General features: G+C 41.5%; 1 protein-coding gene across 4 annotated transcripts; it reads right to left on the bottom strand.

Moving 5' to 3' along the window:
- Window positions 1-523: 523 nt before the first annotated feature.
- On the bottom strand, window positions 524-19,134 carry gdpd5a (glycerophosphodiester phosphodiesterase domain containing 5a). Of its 4 annotated transcripts, none has more exons than XM_040182544.2 (17): window positions 18,721-19,134; window positions 14,406-14,579; window positions 8,623-8,726; window positions 8,330-8,423; window positions 8,194-8,253; window positions 7,999-8,097; window positions 7,050-7,143; window positions 6,531-6,676; window positions 6,259-6,341; window positions 5,839-5,989; window positions 4,826-5,056; window positions 4,356-4,501; window positions 3,504-3,651; window positions 3,101-3,183; window positions 2,223-2,237; window positions 1,872-1,984; window positions 524-1,711 (listed from the first exon to the last, which is right to left on the bottom strand). In XM_040182544.2, exons 2-17 carry the CDS (start codon window positions 14,520-14,522, stop codon window positions 1,620-1,622), a joined length of 1,776 nt encoding a protein of 591 aa, XP_040038478.2. In that variant the 5' UTR covers window positions 14,523-14,579; window positions 18,721-19,134; the 3' UTR covers window positions 524-1,619. The 4 variants fall into 4 exon arrangements, with proteins under 4 accessions (XP_040038478.2, XP_040038480.2, XP_040038481.2 ...); XM_040182546.2 differs by having other exon boundaries at window positions 4,835-5,056; XM_040182547.2 differs by lacking the exon at window positions 2,223-2,237.
- Between the last annotated feature and the right edge of the window lie 1,133 nt (window positions 19,135-20,267).

The following is a 20,267-nucleotide window of genomic DNA, read 5'->3' as shown; positions in this document are numbered from 1 at the left end:
CATTTTCGGTCCAGTAATTGATTCAGCGCTTCATCTTCATTTTGATACTACACAAAGTGTTATCTCTTATAGATAATCCTAACTATTTTCTATTTGTATGGTTGGAAGCATTCCCAATGTTTTACTGTAATGATTGATAATTATATAAGAATGTCACCAAATACAGGAAGTAATAAAATATGACAAAATTAAAACACAACTGAAGCAGTAAACCATTTGCAACACATGCTGCTTAAAACTGTCCCGAGAATGCCGTCTACAGCCAGCAGTGGTGCTTGAAGCTTCATGCTGGTGTCACCGTGCTAACATGCTCACAATGGCGCTTTTGATCATTGCAGCGTCTTAGCCCGCTAACAGTAGCCTACTGGGACTCCTCCTTATTTTTGCAGGTATTTACTCCCCAAAACTAAGTAAATGCTAATGGTGAGATAAATGGAAAAGTAAAGTACCTCGGCCTTCTGATCATTTGTATAACAATCCAAGAAATGTTGCAATTAATTTGTAACGAAAGATAAACTAGTCATTTTTTCAAAGAGAAAAAAATCCTTTTATTGAACAGCCGATGGGTCTTTGGCTGCAGTGTAGCTGTGTATCTGTAACTAGAAATATGTACCCCTTTTTATTTAAATCTAAAAAAAATAATGCTTTGACACTATACTACCAATCCATCAATTCAACAAAAAGGCAGTCCCGTGAAAGATGTAATAGCTAATATGACTATACAGTAAATCAATCATGGCATGACAGAAAAAAAACATTTATCACAATGCTCTCAATACCCCCAACCCCCTCCCTTATCAGTCACAGTGGTAATAAATGAAAACAGAAAGTACACAATTGATGTCCAAAGCATTGAAAAAGAGAATAAAAACAACTCATATTTACATCAGCTTATAATAAAGAACACTACAACTCTGTTATAAAACAGTGAAAAATGAAAAAAATTTACAGCAACATTACAGCCAGTATTAGCTCAAAAGTCACTCACGCGAACGGATTCTCCTTTCTGTGATCTTCAAATGGATTTTGCCCCAATTCCCCTCACATTATCATATGTATCCAGGAAACATTTTGACATAATCTTTTAAAATGAGTTATTCATGATTAATAATTGATTTGGACAACAATTTGAGAAACATGAATTCTGGTTTCACTTTGACAAAGGATCTATTGCAAATGGCATTTCACTCATTATGCAACACTTGGTCATCGGTCAGCTGACCCCCGAAGAGACAACAACATGGACAAATACCAGGCATGTTGTCCACACTGAAAACAAGAAAATGATTCTTTACAACAATGTTGAAGTGAGTATTTTCAAAAGGAAATTCTGGCAGTCTTGAGGGGAAAAAAAAAGACATACAAAATGATATCACACATATATATGTATTACATGAAACTTGCAAATTAGAAAATGAATATTGTGGGGTTTTTTTTAAACGTATGTATCATAGGGCAAATACTTTAGATACAAATTGGTATCAACGCGGTCATAACTCCTGATCTAAGTTGACTAACAGATTGGTTCCACCATCTGTGATCCTTCTTCCTTCCGATGACAAAATATTATCCAGTCAGCAAAGCTCTGAGATCAGAGGTCCAGCTGTCGTGTGTTTGGTTCAGTGACTGAGCTCTCCATGAGAGTATGTGGCATAACCGTTCTCAGGGTACAGACACAGCTCCTCTGTACTGCTGAGCCCATTGTGGAGTTCTGAAAAAGATGACAGATGATTAATAAGCCCACTGACGGCTCTTTGATGGACTATATATTGTATGAAATCTCACTGTAGATAATTGCCTGTAAAAGTAGGTTTTAGTCAGTTACAACATGAGACATTTGTTTCTAGGAATGAATGTAGTGAAAGCTGCACCTGAGATTATGAGCTTTTCCTTCATGATGTTGACGTCTCGACTGGAACGACGCGTCACGGCGCTCAGCATGATCTGCTCTGGGTTATAGTTCTGCATTCCTCTCATCCTCCACCTGTTCCAGCACACACAGACATACACAGTCACAATATGTAGAGGCAATGTGTCCATTACATCAAATAAACCAATAGTTATGGGGCCCAGACTGGGTCTTTAAGATACAATTACACCTGAATGGGATGCATATTGATAAACAAGAGGAAGGAAATTGGCCCAGGGGCAACGGGCAGAAAATGCATAAGTAGGACAGACAAGGAAGCAGAAACAACGGCAGAGGAAGTTGCAGCAGTTACCTGATCATATGATAGCTGACAGATGCCAGGGGGTGCAGCGGAGGGGAGGTTGCATGCAGATCACGCAGAGCACAGGACAAAGTACAAATGTCAAAGGAGAAAGAGGACCGAGAGGACGAGTACAGGTCATAGGAAGGCAAAAGACAATAGGAAAGAAAAAGCTCAGATATATAAAAGGAACTTTAGAACAGTGAGTGTCAAAGAAGGTCCAATCCCACTCGGAGGCTGATGTTGTAGAAACCCTCTCAATAACAGGATACTTCGGAAGTGGTTTTGGGAGTTTCATCTCCACTGCATTACTACAGTTGGTGGACTTCGGAGAAACAGAAATGAGAACCAGCACCCGAGCCGACGTACTGCAATGGATGTATTTTAGACACCTAAAATAATCCATATCAGTTTAAGTGGGAGCGGTTTAAAACATCCCTTTAATCAAACCATGTAAACATAGGGGTCACACTGGCTATGGAGAAGAATCTTATACAACCACACGTCCAAACATGTGAACTATCCCTTTACACTACACTAATTGTAATATATAAAGTGATGTGCTGCTCCTGTGAACATAAAAATATTTTTATTTAGTGAAATACTAATTAAAACAAAGGATGAGTTAAGATCTGTGTTTCATAAATCAAATTATACATTATACTAAAAACGATAGTCAAAGAAAGAAAATACTTCAGGGAGAAAAAAAACAAGACCTCTTGAATACCATTGGAAACATTATTTTTTTCCGGTCATTTACGTATAGTAAAGCAAATAGATGTTTCATATTAGTGCTTTAGACTACATGCAGTGACCGGGAAACATTCTCAATGTCTGTTCGGTAGTTGTCGATGTACGTCTGCAACTCTCAACATAATCTCTGCACTTACTTTTGAAAACCAAAAATCCCGATGACTACGGCAATGGACACCAGATCTGAAGTGATCCAGATGAAGCGGTAAGCGTTCCGACTCTGCAAGAGACGGAAAAAGAAAAGAGCAGTTCCCTGTCAGTGCCACCGGAGGTCCCCATTAACATGCACGTCAGCTGAAGCTGCTAAGCCAGCAAGCCAGCTGCTTTTTAGTTCAGTTCTCTGGCCTTCATGCAGACGCTTTTCCCAGGGTCCTGTTGTTCTCTGCCACGCTGAGCCCTCTCATACTTCTCTGCGTCCTTGCCCTCAAGTCTTGCTGAGCCCTAGTGAGTGTCTGTCCTCTCGTCTGTCTCTCTGTGACCTTGTCTGTCAGAGTGTGTGTGTGTGGTTTGAGGAGAGACAGGGAGAGGAGAGCTGTTTACCATGAGCCAGATGGGGTAAGGCACCTTTCGGAGGACTTGGGGGGCATCGGAGGACACAGAAGGCACCCCGCTACACCACAGGATGGAGTAGAGCCAAGGCTCATTCACTGGGTACACAGTCACACTCACATTATTGGCCAGATACTCCCTGGGGAAAGACAAAAACACAACTCAGCATTGAGTAGAAAAGGTCGTCTCCCTTTGGAATCCTTTGCTCCTTTCGCTGGGATTTGTGAATCAGAAACATTTGCACTGGGAAACCTACAGTACTCTAGTATAATACCAATGTCATTACTAAGTGTGTTCTTGCATTTTAACATATTGTAGCGCATTTACATATTTAGCAATAAAGACCAAAGACCCTGTCACACAGCCTGTTCAAGGTGGAACAGTTGTGCCGCATTGCCTTTAGAAGGTGCAAACACAGAATGTTCCACGTCATCCTCGGCCACTCAAATACACATCCTTAAACCTTAGGGTTGGGGTAAGGAGCCTACGGTAGCATTTTACTGCAAAGCATGGCTTACATAGCCGTACACTAGCACCGTTGCTTCTGGAATGATGGCCACCGGGGCAGTTTAAAAAGAGCAGACCGGCGTAATGGCGGATCTACTATACGGCAATGTTGCGGGATCTCTGTATCGAACAGGCTCGTGAGTAATGGGGTTTCATTTTCAGCCTGTCACTGTATTTCAGGCGCCATTTTATATTGGTGCAGAAATGCATTTATTTTTTGAGGAATTTTAGTTAGAAGGACAACAATATAGGCCTTTTTTTGTTTTTTCAGTTCGCTGGTCTCCATTATATATTTTTTCTGACCATTGCCACCTGCACCTACGCGCTCGCTCTTACTGTATGTCTTTGGTGCTGGCCTTGCTATAGTGGAGGGTCAGGCTCGTTAGTCCCCTCTGCCTCATCTCTTCCACGGACAGCTTCTCATTTGCGGTCTGCTGGAGACCTCGCACCCTCCCCCTGTCAGTGTCGGGGGTCCACGTCACCTGGCACAAACACAAGGGACATGGAGAGACCCTGGTTAGACAGACTGCAGCATCAGAATACGAGTTATAACCCATTCCTGTTTGGTGTTTTGGTTGAATAAAGGTTTCTTTTGTGCTTTCAATCCCTTGAAATTGTTTCAGCTGAAAGAACAGTACTGTTTTGTGTCAAAAACTAGTCCTGCAAATGTTGTAGTAGTAAAGAGTAAAAGATCTGTTCACCTGGGGGACAATACCAGATGCCAATCTCAGTGGCAATCATAGGTGTTCTAAAGTACTTCAAGCAGTGTTTTTAAGCAATCAAAGGATGATTATGGAGTGACCTACAGTCCTCACCCTCTTCTGGGTGATCCCTGCTTTCTGCACTGCCCACAGTGCGTCCATGAACCAGGTCCGGTAGCGCGGGTGCTCTGGCGGAGGCCTGCGGACCTTGAGCAGTGCGGAGCTGTTGGCCTTGGCTGCCAGACGCAGCAATTCCACCAGACTGCAGACTGTCTGGTTACCCATTCTGCCGCGATCCCTCGCTGTGAGGGTTTCTACTGTCCAGTACGGGTCACTCTGGAAGCAAATGAGACACACTTCTGTATAGAATTAAGTTCTTCAGTATATATTTTTATAAAGTAGGTATGCAGCTTATTTGTTTGTCTTTATTTTTGAGATATTACGTTCCTTTTTTTGTATCACTTATTGGAACAATCATCTCCAGTACAAACAATGTTGTGTCTGCCTGTGTGGAGATAATGTGCAATAATGTGCATGGAGATAATGTGTGTTGTTGTGTGTGTCAGTCACCTGGAGGACACGTTCTTAGTGGTCTAAGGGTGCGTTCTCCGACATCTTCAGAACCAGCAGTGCTCCAACGCTATTTTATTCGCTAACCTTAAAAAGGTTTGCAAGGTTGACTATTGGAGAAGCTTATTAGATTCTATAGCACTTTTAACATGTTCCATCTATTCCTTGAATTGTAGGTTTAATCACATTGAAGGAATTTCACTGACTGCACAACTTCTTGCATCATATCCTAAATCCTGTCCTTGGGAAGACACTTAACTCCAACATGTCTCCCGTGGCTGTGACTACGTTGTGTGACTGGTGTGAATGTTAATTACTGACGGGCAGGTGGCACCGTGTATGGCAGCTCCTGTCATCACTGTATGAACGAGTGTGAATGATGACATGTACTGTATAAGTGGTCGGAAGAATAGAAATATGAACTGTACAATTATTATTTACCATTTAACATTACATTAATTCCTCCAGGACTGCTAAATTGTATTTTTTGTGTAAACACAATATGGTGAAATTGCTCTTCATGCGTGTGCGGAAGTTGATTTCAGTACCTCCAAAAACCACTGGCCTGCGTTTAGAGCGCGAATCTCAGTCCAGTTGAAGAAAGAAGCATCATCATACTGTCTGGCTGGAAAGACCTTACTGACGTCTGTTGTTCGCTTCAATGTGCGGTCTCGCATAAGAAAGGGAACACCGTCCACACTGGAAGAGATAAAACTGTTATTATTTACAATATACTTTGATAAAAAGAAGTATAATAACCAAACATCCAAACAGCAGCTCAATAAAAAAAAAGCATCCAAAAACACGAGCAATGTGCTGAGAGCCACATCACATGGAAATATGTATGTGCATCTCTCTCATGCTTCCACCAATCAACCGATGTCAAAAGCAGAGGGATCTATAAATGGAACCTAAGTCCCTTAAAGATAAATAAGCTGGAAATAAAAAGGCAATGTGTGCTGGATAACCTGATTGTGACGTCTGCCTCCAAGGAGCTGGCTCCATACTGCAGGGCTCTGTTAAAGGACACCATGGTGTTTTCTGGGGCCACCTGGAGCAGGAATGGGATGTAAGAAGTACAAAACAACATTTTAAAAGGAGCTGTGTGTTGGATTTAGTAGCATCTAGCAATGAGGGAACAGATTGCAAACAATATGGGCCTCCACTTCATTCTCTGCAGTGAGTACGGTTTCACAACAACAGCATTGAACAGAGTCAGACCCTCAGAGCACAGACTCACCATCGGAGCTCCTCGCCGACCGATGACGTCTGGTCGCAGTCGGAGGCTGTGGCGGTCCATGATGCAGGGGCAGGTGAATGTGAGCGGTGCCAAATACACAGTCAGGAGGACGACCATGTAGATCAGTAACATCATCACCTGGAAATCTAGAAGGAAAGAGTAAGGGGGATTTAAACAGCAGTTATTGGAAATGGTAAAGAGCTTTCCTTCAAAACATCAAACCATTTAATAAAACGATCTTGCCCAGTCCTAGGAACTCTGTATCAGTGTTGAAGTAAAGACCATCCAAACGGAGGCCAATTCATGACCAAGACCAGAAAATGAAAACATACAAAACCCTATTTTTCTGAGATTGAGAGAAGACCGAGTACAAATACAGACCAATCCAAGAAAAGATCTTCAAAGACCACTCTTGAATACTTCAACACTTTACATTTCTATAAAAGGCAAAGAAATCTGAAGCTGGAGTTGGCCTGGCTGTTGAAGGGATCCACTCTTGAAATACAAGTCCACACTTACTGGATCTCTCTCTGCGGACCACATATCCAGCTACCAACCAGCTGATGGCTGTGACTGTCACCAGGGCTCCAATATGCAGGAAGGGTGCGGTGGACTGGTAACAAAACACAAATGGAGAACATTGCTGTAAATTATAGGTTACAAGGTTAGAGAGATTACAACAGAGTACAACTTTTAGACATGTAGATTACAAACACATGTAAGAAATAGCTTGTAGAGGTATGATAAGGAGCCGTCTTTGTGTCACAGGAGGGACAGAGTGAAGGTAGTCAGAGCTTTTCCTTGGAAAACAAAACATGTGTGCTGTAGCTTTTCAATCATGTATGTTGTTGGTACGGTAAATTCACTTTCGGCAAATAATCAGCAATTGTCAGCCTTGAAGTGTTCGTAGTAAAAAGACCATTCTGTGTCAATTTTCAACAGCCAAAGTTTAGTTTTAGCAAGTTTTGGAGAGAGGCATTTAGATCTGTCTGTTAAATAAACTACATCCAGCAGCTGGTTATCTTCGCTTGGTTAATAAGCAAAGAAGGGTGTTAACAGCTGGGCTGGTTCTGAACGAAGAATAGAAGGAAATTTCCCTACGTTGTGGTTTTGCAAGGTGTGCCAAGACTCCTTCTTGGCTGAGAGCAGTGACTTTAATTCCTTATGCTAAGCTAACCGACTGCCAATCCACAGATAATGGCCAGACATGAGAGCGGTATCACTTATCTTCTAGAAACAGCACAAAAAAGTGTGTTCTAACAACTGGGAAGAAAAATCATACACAGGTTGGAATAGTAAGTTAAAGAGTAACAAATGAAAACAAAATCCAATGTTAATTACGAAGGAATCATTTTTTTTGGTACCATTTTACAGACTGAAAAAGTGGAGAAGCTAAATGATAAAAGACAACTGCAAAAGAAAAACATTCCTCTTGTATACGGTCACGTCCTTCTGATTGTGAACCAACCTGTAGAGAAACCAGAATGATGTCCCACTCATCTCCCCATATGTCATCAACGGATATGACGCCGGAGATGGTGGTGAGCAGCAGAGCCAACACTCCAATCTGTGGAGACAATCATGAGGTCCGATTTATTTCTTTATTTTAGAGGTATGTGTGTAGAAAATCCATGGCAGAAATGTGCGATGCGAATCACAGCACCTTGTGAACCCAGTAAAGGTTCAGCTGCTGGCCCAAGGATATATGGAAAAGTGCTAAAATCTGAAAGAGAAGCCGTATTCAGTCAATTTGAGGATAACTGAGCAAGTTGGCTAACATCTAGGGGCGGAAGCGCTACCAGTAAGAATGTGATGTAGCTGAATCCCACGGTGGTGGATGCGAGGATGGGGATTGTCTCGTCCTTCCATTCTCCGGAGCGGTTGTATACAGCCCTGGGAACAGGTGAGGTTTGACTGATCAATGTGGACTGTAAAAGCCTGGACCCCACTAAACAACAGTATTAGTTTTTCCTTGCAATTCTGCATCTCCGTTTGTCTGGTTGCCGCCAAAAGGTCGGCACTGTACTTTTCATAGTTTCACCCTTATCAAATACGCTGAGCATAAATAACAATAGTGGGATAATTTACTCACCAGTTGAACTCATTGAAATCATTTTGAGCCACCAACCAGAAGTAGGCCCAAAAGAGGAGAAGGAGGAAGGAACTGCACAAGATGACAAACCATGTACACTCCCACTGTGAAAGAAAGCACAAGCAACAGTTAACTCAGACATACACAGCCGGTTTTGTTCGGCGTTTGCACTAACTGCTCGACAACTAAACAGCCGGCTGACTAACAATAGGTAACATTCAGCAACCCCATGGTAGCAACCTACCCCACTCTAAAGCCCACTGACTCAAAATGGACCATAATTTCATGCTTGAAACTAGAGATTGATACCATGAACTGGTACGTGGGCCATTTGGCACCGTGCCACAGCTTGATTCTGATGCATTAAAATAACAAATACAAAGTCAATAGTCCATTTTTTGGGAAGGGTGCAGAAAAACTTTGCAAAAAATGTTTTCCGAAGAATCCTCTTGAATGTGAGGAGTAAATTACATTCAAAAAGCTTTAGAGTCTGACCCTCACAGGGTCGACAGCAGTCTGTTCCGACCGCAGCTTCATTTGTGTATGCTAGGACATGTGACCGTTAACACACAGTCTCTTTGCACTGCACTTCCCAAAGATCAATTTAAAATCACATGTAGTGTTTTGTCATGTTTGTGGAACTCTTTCCTGCGCCTCTTCAGTCATGATGACTATCTCCAGGCACCAGCTAAGTGGTACACTCATTTCGTCTACTTTCTCAAAATCTGTCCAATAATGACCGTAACTGCATGCCATCACAAAGAGAAAGATAAGGCCACAGCCAGGTGTAAACAATAGCATATGAAAAGTGTGGATTACCTCAGCAAAGGAGGTTGTTTTTTATCTTTAAAAAACTACTGGCTTGGTGTAGCATGAGCTGTGAAAAAATCCCTGTGAGGCCTCAGGCTTTTTCTTTTACTCATGCAAACACCCTCGGTGGAGGTCTGCGGTCTCCGAGGGACCTTCCAGCCATTTGGACATGCGTTCCGTTACCAGGTCTTTTACCTCCTGTACAGTCCACTATGGCATGACATGTGGTACAAAAGGTACAGTGGAGAGATTACATAGCACTCAAGGACTCGTCCCTTCAGTAGTTAACAGGATTAGGAGCTAGTGCCATGAAAGGGGAGGTGTACAGTATGATAGACAAATCTTGTAGAGCATTGATCAGCTTTGTGCCACACCGTGCACACCACTCCCTTTTTCAGGGGCTTATGGGTTTGGGAGCTCATTAGATGTGTGAGCAGGTAAAGAGCAAATGGCTGCACTGACGAAGCAGTCGAGTCTACGAGGTCAGGTGACTGTTCTCGGCTCTGAGCCACAGTTGTGTTGTAAATGTACCTTGTGCACCAATATAAGCCACTTGTACATGCCCTGGTTGTAAAGTTCATTAAGGTGGCCTTGCAGTAGAAGTAAACATATGAATACTAATTTTTTGTTGTACCCCCATTTTCCCAGAGAAATAAATTCCACATAAATAATTTTAATTTAAAGTATGGAATTTTCCTGTAGCTATGATTAGACATCCCTAATAATGATGTACGTGACTGTATTGATTAATTGTCTTAATGCATATCAAAACTCTGGTCAGGATGCCTTTGACACAGATTCCAGGTCCGTTGCTTCATTGTGACTGTTGCATTCGGTCCTAAATATACAAAGGCAAATATCTCTCCCTTTATTCAGTCAAACCTCCACCACAGTAATCCCTCTCCATTTCACATTTTCAGACCCTTAGCAGGCTCTCGCTGTGCAGTACAAGCCCACCCGTTATAAGTAGTGCTGCTTGATACCTGACAGTTTCTCCTGAGTGCTACATGGCCTTCAAAGTTCTCGCCACCGCTCTTATTAAAACTGCTGGTGCACAACCTCAGACAGCGCTCATAAAGCCTGATCACGTGCGGACTAACACCTCCCCATCAGCCTTTCGTCTGCTGATTAATACTGTACAGACGAGGTCACTGTCCGTGGGAAATGGACCCTGATGAAACAAACACACCTGGGCGCATGAAAGTCAAAACAGTAACAAAGGGAAACAGTAGGGCGATGAAAGATGAAAATAGACAATAAATAAATCATTGTACGGTAATTTGTGGTAGGAAAATACTTTCTTAAAAACCATATTCATGTATTCTTTGACCAACTGGGGGGAAGCACGAAGACAAAACTGAAGACAAAACATTGACAGTGTATACCTCAACACTCGTTTCACAATTATTGTGAAAATGACAATATTCCCAATTACTCAGCGAAACATCACACTGCTTGGATATTGTAAATGGACCACTGTGGCAATGTATGGGCCCCTGTGTTAGCAGTGCAAGTCAACAGCCACAAATAGCCACTGGTTTTGCCTGTGTTTAATAGTGGAGCATTGACTTTGCATGGAATCTACTCATGGGAATAATTTGCTTGGCTTTTGGTGTGCACGCACAGTGAGACAAAATTAACTTGTTCTCATGACTCCAAATAACAAAATACGGGGGACTTGGCATGAAAGAGGAATCTAGCACTTGGAAGATTGCTTTGAGAAATTACTATTTGTGTCTTTTGAACAACTGAAAAGTAAGTTTGAAGCAAAACTTTCTTCTTTCATCCTTTTTGAGAACAAACTTGGGCCCTGGAATGTGGAAAAATGGCTTCATGAGCTAAATGTAAAATTTCTTTCTAAAATGTACTACATGATGCTGAATGAAGGCCCAAAGTCCCTTTAGCATTGCGACCCAGCCAGACGACGGACAAAGGCTTGCGGTGAGGAAACACAGCACGCACGCACACGCACACGCACACGCACACGCACACACACTTGAATATTAAATATTTAACTGCAAAGTGATATCATACTAGGATGTATGCTGAAACTGATTGGATGGCCCTATCAAAAAATAAATAAATCTACCAGCCACCACTGGACTTGAATGTAACAATTGATTAACAACGCTGATCAAAGCAGCTCGTCAGCAACACTAATTACAGTACAGAGTTGTTCACTATAATTTCCTTCATCAACTGTACCTCACCCCAAAGAAGCCGTATAAATTTAAAGCTGAATTGTCAGAAATGTGTTTCAGATGTGGTAGGTTGGCTCCTTCCTACGTTGTACCTAGCTTTGCACAAAGGTGAGACCCTTTGACATGCTTTTTGTCCTACCTTTACTGAGATCACCAGGGTTACCTTTGTTAGGCCCTGAGCTGTGCTTACACTTTCAACTTTGAACACATCTTTAACAAAGTCCCACATTAAATGAGCAGAAATTGCTTTGTGTGTGCCAGGAAATTTACATAAATGACATGAAAGTCTAACTCCTCTACTATCTACAAGTGGTATGTGGAAATGAACGGTTGAATCCCGCTTGAAAAGATTACAAAGCCAGAAAGAAAAGACATCATTCATTTTTGGAAACCTGGCAGACTTACTTGGATTACATGGGTACATTCTTAACAGTTCCATAGGGTTGTAATTATTTGGAGTTTGGAGCCATAATGTACAATGTAGTATCTCTTAGTGTTGTACTACTCTATGCACAACCTATTTTTATAAATTGTTGCTTTGTTGTTTATGTGAATTTTTCCTGCGATGTCATTCTTTTGTAACATTTACTTCACTCAATACGCCCTGAAAGTTACCTTGCAAGGTTAAAACATTTGGGAAAAATGGATGAAATAAAAATAAGAAACGGTTTCAGATCATGGTGCCTCACTGAAAAAAATAGGTTTAAAAGCTTCCTTTGATTTTCCATTTTTGCAACCAAATCAATTTCCTTTTTTTATATAATGACTTTAGTCGTTTTCGGGCCTTGTACAAAGGCAATAATGTATTCCATGAATATGATACATGAGTTTATCTGTGGGTTACAGAGGTGGGTTTACTGACTGGTTTACTGTCTAAGAGGACATTAGGTCTGAAACCTAAAGCCCTGAGGATATAATGTGTCCTTAATAATAAAAAACAAAACCAGCCACACATCTCTGTGTTGCTGTGTAAACAGACTGCATTTTAGTTTGTGAAGGCTAACCTCTGTGTTTCAGTGTAACCACTGTTTGTGTGCGTATGCATGTGTGACTACATGAATCTTTGTAAATTGAGGCAGAGAGGGGAAAGGAGCAGCTGTGCGCTTGTATTTTTTCTTTTGGTCAGCACATCAGTGTCCGCCTCACACATTCAGTAAATGGACTAATTTACGGCAGAGCCGCTGGCTCTCTGTGATAAAGACGACGTCCAGCAGCAGTTGCTCTGGCTGCCCAGCGGGTATCCAACACAGCTGGGTGTCTGCCTCTACTTTACACATCCAAACACTGCTTCTGCTACTTGCTTCATTGTGAGGGTTGTTTTCCCACGTTACTATGGCCCGGTTAGAACTCCCTTAGGAATTCAGTAACAAAACAAATATTCTAATAGAGAAGTACTGCTTTTGAAAAGTGTAATGACTATTTAACACTGCAATACATCTTTTATGATGAAAAACATTTCAAACTTTTATTTTTAGGGGTATAAAAGGGCCATCATGCAATAATCAAAATGCACCGTTTCTCCTTCAAAAAGTCTGACCTATTTTCTGGCCATCAGAAACACAAAATGAAAAATGTAATTTATTGCTGGGGTGCAGTTTCAGCACAGTACATTAGGTACAGTAAGACAATAGCTATACTCCATCTACTCTGCTCACGTAAATCTACAACATCGCGGATATATGTAGCATACGTGGAAATACAGATAAGGATATCTGGTGAAACGCAGATGTATCATATATGTAAATACAATATTTTACCTTATGTCGTTTCCTTCAAAAGGCAATACTCCTTTCTGTTTGAACCTTCCAGCATTTAAACTTTTCCAGGTTACAACTAAACAGCACGAGCATTTAGCAGATAGACTGTAAATATTGTGGCTTAAGCACCTGTAATCAACTAAATAACAAAACTCTTCATGCCTACAAGCAGTTGAATGATGACACTATTTATTCGTCTAATTTCTTTGTAAAGACAGAATTACTTTAGGATGTGTCTCAACATATGTCACAGTGTTTGGTTTGTTCCTGTTTTATGTGGTATTTTCCTGTTTCTCCTGTCCCTGGGTTAGCTTGACTGCCTCTCCTGGTGCGTTTTTCCCCTCCTTGTGATTTGCTGGATTCAAATTTGCTTAGGAAGTTTCCTACCTGAATGAAATGATCCTAAAGTAGTAAATGCCACCCACGGTAAGAGCGGTTGGAATTCTCAAAATACTAAGGAAAAGAGCTTCAATGCCTCCCTACTTAGCTCCTATAGCATAGAAACCTTGGACCAGGGGTGCCCAATAGGTCAATCGGCAAGGCAGTGCCGGTAGATCGCCTGCCATTAAAAAAAAAAAAAAAAAAAACATCACCTCACACATGACCATAACTTGGTCGGTTGGAAAGTAGCTTGCAGGCCGAAAAAGGACCATCCTTTACGAAAGAAAAGGAGATAATTGCATCCCACAATTCCTTGCAAGAGAAATATTCAATGATGTGAAATACTTGACATTTTTGGCTTCTTTTGTTCAACGTAATGGATTTAGAGGAAAACACGTTGACGGTTTCTCAAAGTATCAAAAGAAGTACTGAATTGCTACTAAAATCGTCTACCCTGATAGAAACCGACTTGATGCTTCCTTGATGATTTGATAACCCATCAGAAATATAACATCTACAGTGATACAAAAAGGTTGGGACAGTGTTTAAGAAAGTAGTTCATAACTGCACCAAGCAAATCATATTTGAGCATTTATATATTATCATATAATCCATATTCAATGATTGGTCTTACCCTGGAGCTGTCGTCTTGGGAACGCTGGTAGCGTTTCCAGCGGCAACCATAGATCCCAGTGACAAAGGACACAAAGACCTGTTTCTCATAGACCTGCAAGGGTTGGTGTTTCACCATGCTCCTTCAGCATCAACGCGCCTCCAGTCCGTTAACATCCCACACAGGACTGGGAACCTTAGAGAAGATCAAAGGGTTACTAAACAGAACTAGCTTTTCAGTCGTGAGCTCAGCCTCTGTGCATACATTTAATACATCTCGCATCAATACCCCGTCATGGCATGTTGCGAAGGTATATTTTCACAAAACACTGAACTTGTTGATGGTCCTGGTCCCTGGTGGGAGTAACTACACTTACTGGAGGAAGTCAACACCCTTTTAAATAGTGAGTCATGTCTAGGACTGAGATAATAATAAGGTAAATGGTTTACAGTCACCGAGTGGACCTTTAACATCTTGAGTTTTATGAGGAAAATAGGCATAGCTTGGTATCCATCTATGGGTATGACTTGATCCTTTCACAAGAGGAGCAAAAGTAAAAAGGTAAAGAGTCACATGAAGTCAATTGTGTTTACTCAGAGAAAAGCCTGGAGAAAAGTGTGTTGCCTTTGTGGGTTAACATATCTTGGCACAGAAGTTGTTTTTTTCATGGCTTTCTGGAGGACACCCTTGAAGGGTTGCTGTGCCATATCTTCTTTTTCATGGACTCCATTAGTCTTTTTTCAAGATCAATTCAGAATAGTATGGCATTGCACAATTGTAGATCAAGTAGCCCACAGTATGAGCTATTTGTATCAAGTAATAATACAGTTGAACACTGGGAGCAAGCTCCTATTCAGAGCAAGCATGTGTTTATGAAACCCAGGTGCGCTGTTTGAGTGACCGTTCCACAGAAAATGTTAGGACTTTTTTTTCTTTCTAAAATCGTGACGTGGATCACGTCACGCCACTGCAATGACGTGATCCACCTTACTCTGACAGGCTTATCCTGATCCTTACCCTAAACCTGACGTATCTCCTGCCTCATGTCTGAATCTAACCAACCAAACAAATGAAGGCAACAAGTAAGAACATGCAAGTAGTTAGAGTAGTAGGAGAAAAAACACAATGGGCCAAGGATGACATTCTACATGATTATTGGCTATGCACCGGTGTTTGTTGATGGAAAGGGATCATTTTGGAGCAAAGGGGCTTTCGGCACAGTGTGGCCAAAAATCCATATCACGGTATTTAGAACGATTCTGACGGTATGTGACGGAATTGCCTTTTCAAGTAAACACATTAATTCATTGACGAAAAGGACCGCCGGCTAACCAAACAAATTATAACCATGACTCAATCTCAACACACGTAAGACAAGTAGCTCCGACCACTGTGCGCTCTGCGAAGACGTGTAAAAACAAATTCCCACCTGCAGAAGAGCAACATCAGTTGTTACGGCGTAACACCGGTACGAACAGTACATGAGAAATTGCGTGTACCGTTCTAACCGGTATACCGCCCAGCCCTAGAATGGCTCTCTAACCCTCTATTTTCCATGTCACTGTGGAATTTGGGAGATAGGGAAACAAACCTGATTCATAAGTGGATTTATCAGGAAAAAAAACTCATTAGTAAATTTGAAGAAGTGCAGTAACTATCAGATTAGAAATTCTTCTATCTTGATTTTTTTTTACTTCATATAGTGCAGTGGTCCCCAACCACCGGGCGGCATTTGACTTTTTCTGAAAAATATATTATTTTGAAAAGTGACGGGATTCACTCCCAATTGCATGCGCTTGTCCCTGTTCACAATTTTTTTTGCGGCACGCGACAACTACTACGACAATATTGTCCAACATGAAACCGTTCAGTGAGGCAAAAAAGGTTGGGGACCGCTGATACAGCATATTCTATTGACAAATTCTTATAATAAATATTTAGTAGCATTATTGGGTTGCTATGTAATATTATGACATCAAGCATTATTCCTCCCTCCAGTTGGTGGGTGCTGGAACAGTGGCAGTAAAGCTCGGGGGCTGGATGTTGGACATTTAGCAAATCTTCAAGAGAAACTTGCAATCGTCCTCAGAGAAAACACAAGGACTTTACAGAATGATGCATTTGTACTAGTCTCTAAACTGCCTTTTTTACTGTGGGACAGAAACTGCTAAACTACAAATGCTGCTTTAAAACATTTCAAAGAATATCTGTTCCATGGCTCCTCTCTGGCTCAATGTCTATGTAGTCCACTAAAAGTGCAATTGGGTATTTTGTGTCTGATGCTGTATAGTACTTGAGCTGTGCTTCCTTTGCAGTGGTTCTCAGGGTATAAGTGTGATCTTTCATCTAGGTTTCAGTATTAACATTCATCTAAACAAAAGGAGGAACCTGTTCCGCATCCACCTTGCAGATCTGCATCCTTTCACTGGTGACTGGTTATTATATGAGAAGTGTCGGGCCTGAGGGAGCTTTCTACCAGATTCACAAGAGTTGGCAGATTCACAGCATTCACATCCTGACCCCATCCTCAAAACAAGGGCCAACTGGAGCTGAAATCCCCAGGGCCGTATTCCAGCCAGGTCGGCCTATTGTGTCATTGTGGCTTTTGTAACATTACAAAAACAACATGCAGTAATCACGAGGTAAACAAGGCCCAGTTGGGGTTGAGGGGCTTCAGTCTATTGCTAGATGATTTCAAGCTTCTGTAGTAAGACCACTGAGAATATAATCATAAAGTTTGTCTTCCCATTTCCACCGATCTTTCCGAGTGGACGTAAACTGGGAATAAAGCAGACATGGTCCCTAATGTTGATTACAAGACGTACAGCTTTCTGTGTGATATCAGGGCACATTATCAGTAGCACAGGTTCAACATTTGTCGGAGTTTGGGCGGTAAGGAAGTGTACTGTTGGTTGGACTCTTGGTGTAAAAGGCCATCTTTCTTCTGCTCTGTGTAAGGCGGACCACCGGCGCGCGTCTCATTCAGCTGGCTTCAGAACAGTTGCCTCTCATGCCTTTTACTGGAGGGGACTTTACTCCTCACCTGCCTGCCAAGTACCTGGTCACTGTTAGCGCGCCCCAAGGCCCTCGCTGCGACAGAGTTGTCGGTGAAAGTTAGATTAATTTGCTCCTTGAATGATAATGCAATATAATCCGCTAAGGCTCAGTCGACCGATCGCCACAGAGCCTCTGCCATACGTGTCTATTATTAGCCTTTCTATCTCTGTCGCTTCATTACGGGCTTCCATCGTTCACATAATTCATGAATTTTACATTTGAATGAATTATTAGTATCATTAATCTTTCAGTGGACTTTGCCAGAAATACAGTTTCTATTAGTGCCATCATGCATTCATTACCTGGGGGAGGGGAGAGCTTCTCTTTGACTTCATATCTGTAAATGCCAGAGCTCTCCAGAACAACGTGTAAACCCGCATCCATGCAGTCATCCTACGAGATCGACGTCAGCTTGTTTAAATTGAAAAATGTAAATTGAACACCCGGTTCTTAAGCAACTGGATTTATTGACGAGCAGGAATATCGGAAGTCAGATGCGTCTTTTCCTAATCAGATTCAGGGAGGACGGAGAGGACTGACCAACGTGATTAAAGCTTGATTGCTTTGCAAAAGATGGTAAGAGCCCACTTGGTTCTCAGCAACTTAAAGAAACCCGGGACAGGTTGATAACGTCACGTAAAAACACTCAGTCGACTCTGTATACGGTCACAATGGATTCATCTCAGGAAATTCCCTCCATCTACCTGGTTGGATCAGTGTTAACCATGCCAGAAAAACTCTCATCATCCAACGGTTGTATGGAAATAATGATGGAAATTGGATCGGGTCCAAAAAATCCAGTTCATTATGTTTTCATGTAACCATTTGTCCTTAGCAGTCAAAAATGCTTTTCTTCTTTCTGAAGACACAGAGAAGTGGGCCAGCTGTTGATACGTCTTGCACCTGATAGCTGAGTAAGCTGCAGTCATGAACCTGGACTGAAGGCTTCTGGCTGTAATAGAGTCAGATGTGCAGCAGGTGTCACTGAAGCTGCTCAGCAAACAGGAGCACGTTCCACAACTGTCAGGCAACCATAGACACCTGTAAAGCAACTTACCTTCCATCTTTCATATCGCACAGAAACCCTCGTGAAGACCGGATATTATACATTATGCCACTGTTAGTCAGTTATACGAGAAGCACCTTAACAAAAACAATTTAACACATGTATTAATTTGAAAACATTCCCACCCAGTGAGGACAGAACACTCCACTGATGACTAAACACACAGTGGAGTGTCAGATAAGCCGACAAAGTGCGCACAAACAGCGGCCTCACCTCCACGGCGGCCCTTCTCCTCGCGGACAGCGTCGGACACGTGACCGGCTCTCGGTTAATCACTTATCTTCGCGGATGTTGACATAATGTCCTCTCTTCACGGTATACCAATTCATAGAAGTCGGTGAAGTGACGCATTGGCCTCCGGTCCGGTCCAGTCCAGCCGAGCAGAGAACTGAACTATGTCATGTTTTCACAGGCAGAATAGTTTCTCCTCGAGGACACACGTACCTTCAGTGGGCACAGAAGAGTTCAAAAAGCTGTAATCCGTCACACACGGTGTGGGTGGAGCCCCGGAGCACACTGCAAGAAGTGCTGCACCCAGGCGCGCTGTGCGAGCATACACAGCGGGCCGGCCCGTGTCCCGAAGCGGACCTTTTACAGTGTGCACGACGTCTCAGCCCCAGGTGAGGGGATCAGAGCGGGTAATACATATTGTGTATATAGTATACACATATATTTATACATAGATCCATATACTCAGACAGTGATTGTTATAAATAATAACTATTGCACAGGTTGTACGTGTTTTTTTAATTAAATTATTCTGACGCTAAATACCACACTTAATTATCTGTCACTGTTAGCCAGAATGCACCTTTGAAAACACCTGGGACCAGAGAAATACAATCGTGAACTCTAGTTTGTAAATAGCAATATATGTTTCTACTACTTTTTCACTGTCCTTGGCAAGATCATCGTCAATATTACTTTACTTTTATAATTTCCATTAAGCACTGGTGTTACTTCTATTACTTATACCACTGTATTTATTGTAGTTATTTATTTTCTATCTTAGTTGAATTTGTAGCTCTTTTTATTCATGCCTGATAAATTGCATTATGCAATGATGTCAGTATTATTTATTTTATTAATATTCTATATATATACAATTTGAGAACAATACAGTGCGTTTTTGATTAAAACTGTTTATTTGCTGGTTATGTGTCAAATTAAATTAAATTAGTAAATTATTACTTAGTGGAAGTTGATATAGTTTTGAATGAGGTGTTTCATGACATTTTGTGTTCATTATATCTTACCTTCGTATAACTTTAAAGTTGCTAAAAACGCAAGAAGGAACCAATCGGCCAACCCAACGAGGGTTCTTAATCAATTACTTACAGTATTCATAAAACATTGGCTGATTATTTATTGATAATTGAAATATTAAGTTCCAATGCATACATCCATTGTAGAGTACAAAATATATTTGCCTAATGTCTTTTTGCTGTTCAAAATTAATTGGATTAAATTGAAAAGTTGCATTTATCCTTTAGCGTTTGCATTTGCTTCAGGAACTCTATGGAAAGGGGAAAGATGAGATGATGTCAAGATGATTGCAACAACAAGGTGATTGCTGATATCAAACAGCATGGACATGTGAAGCTTTTTAATCCCCAAAACCTTTTTTAGTTTCATGTATCTGGATGCCTCCGGATAAAATGCACTGTTAATGTTTGAAGTCTGAGGAATTATCGTTGCAAACAGGGTCGTCAGTTTATTTCCTTTCTGCAGACGCCATGTCTCATGTGCTGGAGGTGAGG

This window comes from Gasterosteus aculeatus, chromosome 7, assembly GCF_964276395.1.
Source record: "Gasterosteus aculeatus chromosome 7, fGasAcu3.hap1.1, whole genome shotgun sequence".
In the NCBI taxonomy this organism is placed as follows: domain Eukaryota; kingdom Metazoa; phylum Chordata; class Actinopteri; order Perciformes; family Gasterosteidae; genus Gasterosteus; species Gasterosteus aculeatus.
This window is presented reverse-complemented; position numbering and strand designations above follow the sequence as displayed.